A 621-nucleotide genomic window follows, 5' to 3' on the forward strand; every position below is an offset into this window, starting at 1 on the left:
GGAACTGACCTGATGCATTTACCCCCAAGGATGCTGCCACAAAAGAAAAAGCTCTGCAGACAATGTCCTCCATGTCGTCTGCGCAGATCGTGTCCGCGTCAGTAATGCACAACAAGGCGTCCCTTGGGTTACCTCCTCCTCCTGTGTCATATGCCAGTGCTTTTTGGCAAGGAGGTCTTCAGGCTGGAACAAGTCAAGAGTAAGTTGGGTGTAATTATGGGTATCCTTTGTGTCCCTGGAATGGGTTATGACTCCTATTTGATAAGTCTAAGATTAGGAGAGCTGGAATAGATGTAAAGATATTGTATTCTTTCACAGGAACTTAAATTTGGACATACAACAGTAAAGCAGCTCACTCCAATTGCATGCTTCTTCTTTTAACTAATGACAATATCCCTCCCCTAGTGTCAAGCCTTTTGCTCAGTCCCCCTTTGGCATGGGCAGCGAAACAAAGCCTGGAACAGGAGGCATGAGCGGCCTCCTACAGCCAGCCCCGGCACCCTCTGTCACAGTGCCACCGTGGGAGGGAAGATCCATTGCCACCCAGAAGCTGCGACTTGTTGAGTTTAGTGCTTTCATGGAGTCCCAGAGAGATCCAGACACAGTAAGATGTTTTATTGT

At 48.0% G+C, this 621-nt stretch overlaps 1 protein-coding gene across 2 annotated transcripts in view; it reads left to right on the top strand.

Moving 5' to 3' along the window:
• Positions 1–621, top strand: part of LOC119590799 (transcriptional enhancer factor TEF-1-like) — a gene marked incomplete in the record, with an annotated part of 156,884 nt that overhangs the window by 152,755 nt on the left and 3,508 nt on the right. For both annotated transcript variants that reach the window (XM_037939524.1, XM_037939525.1), the window contains 2 exon segments: positions 30–199; positions 406–604. In XM_037939524.1, the coding sequence (XP_037795452.1) occupies positions 30–199; positions 406–604 (369 nt within the window).

The sequence above is a fragment of the Penaeus monodon genome, chromosome 27 (genome assembly GCF_015228065.2).
Source record: "Penaeus monodon isolate SGIC_2016 chromosome 27, NSTDA_Pmon_1, whole genome shotgun sequence".
NCBI lineage: Eukaryota > Metazoa > Arthropoda > Malacostraca > Decapoda > Penaeidae > Penaeus > Penaeus monodon.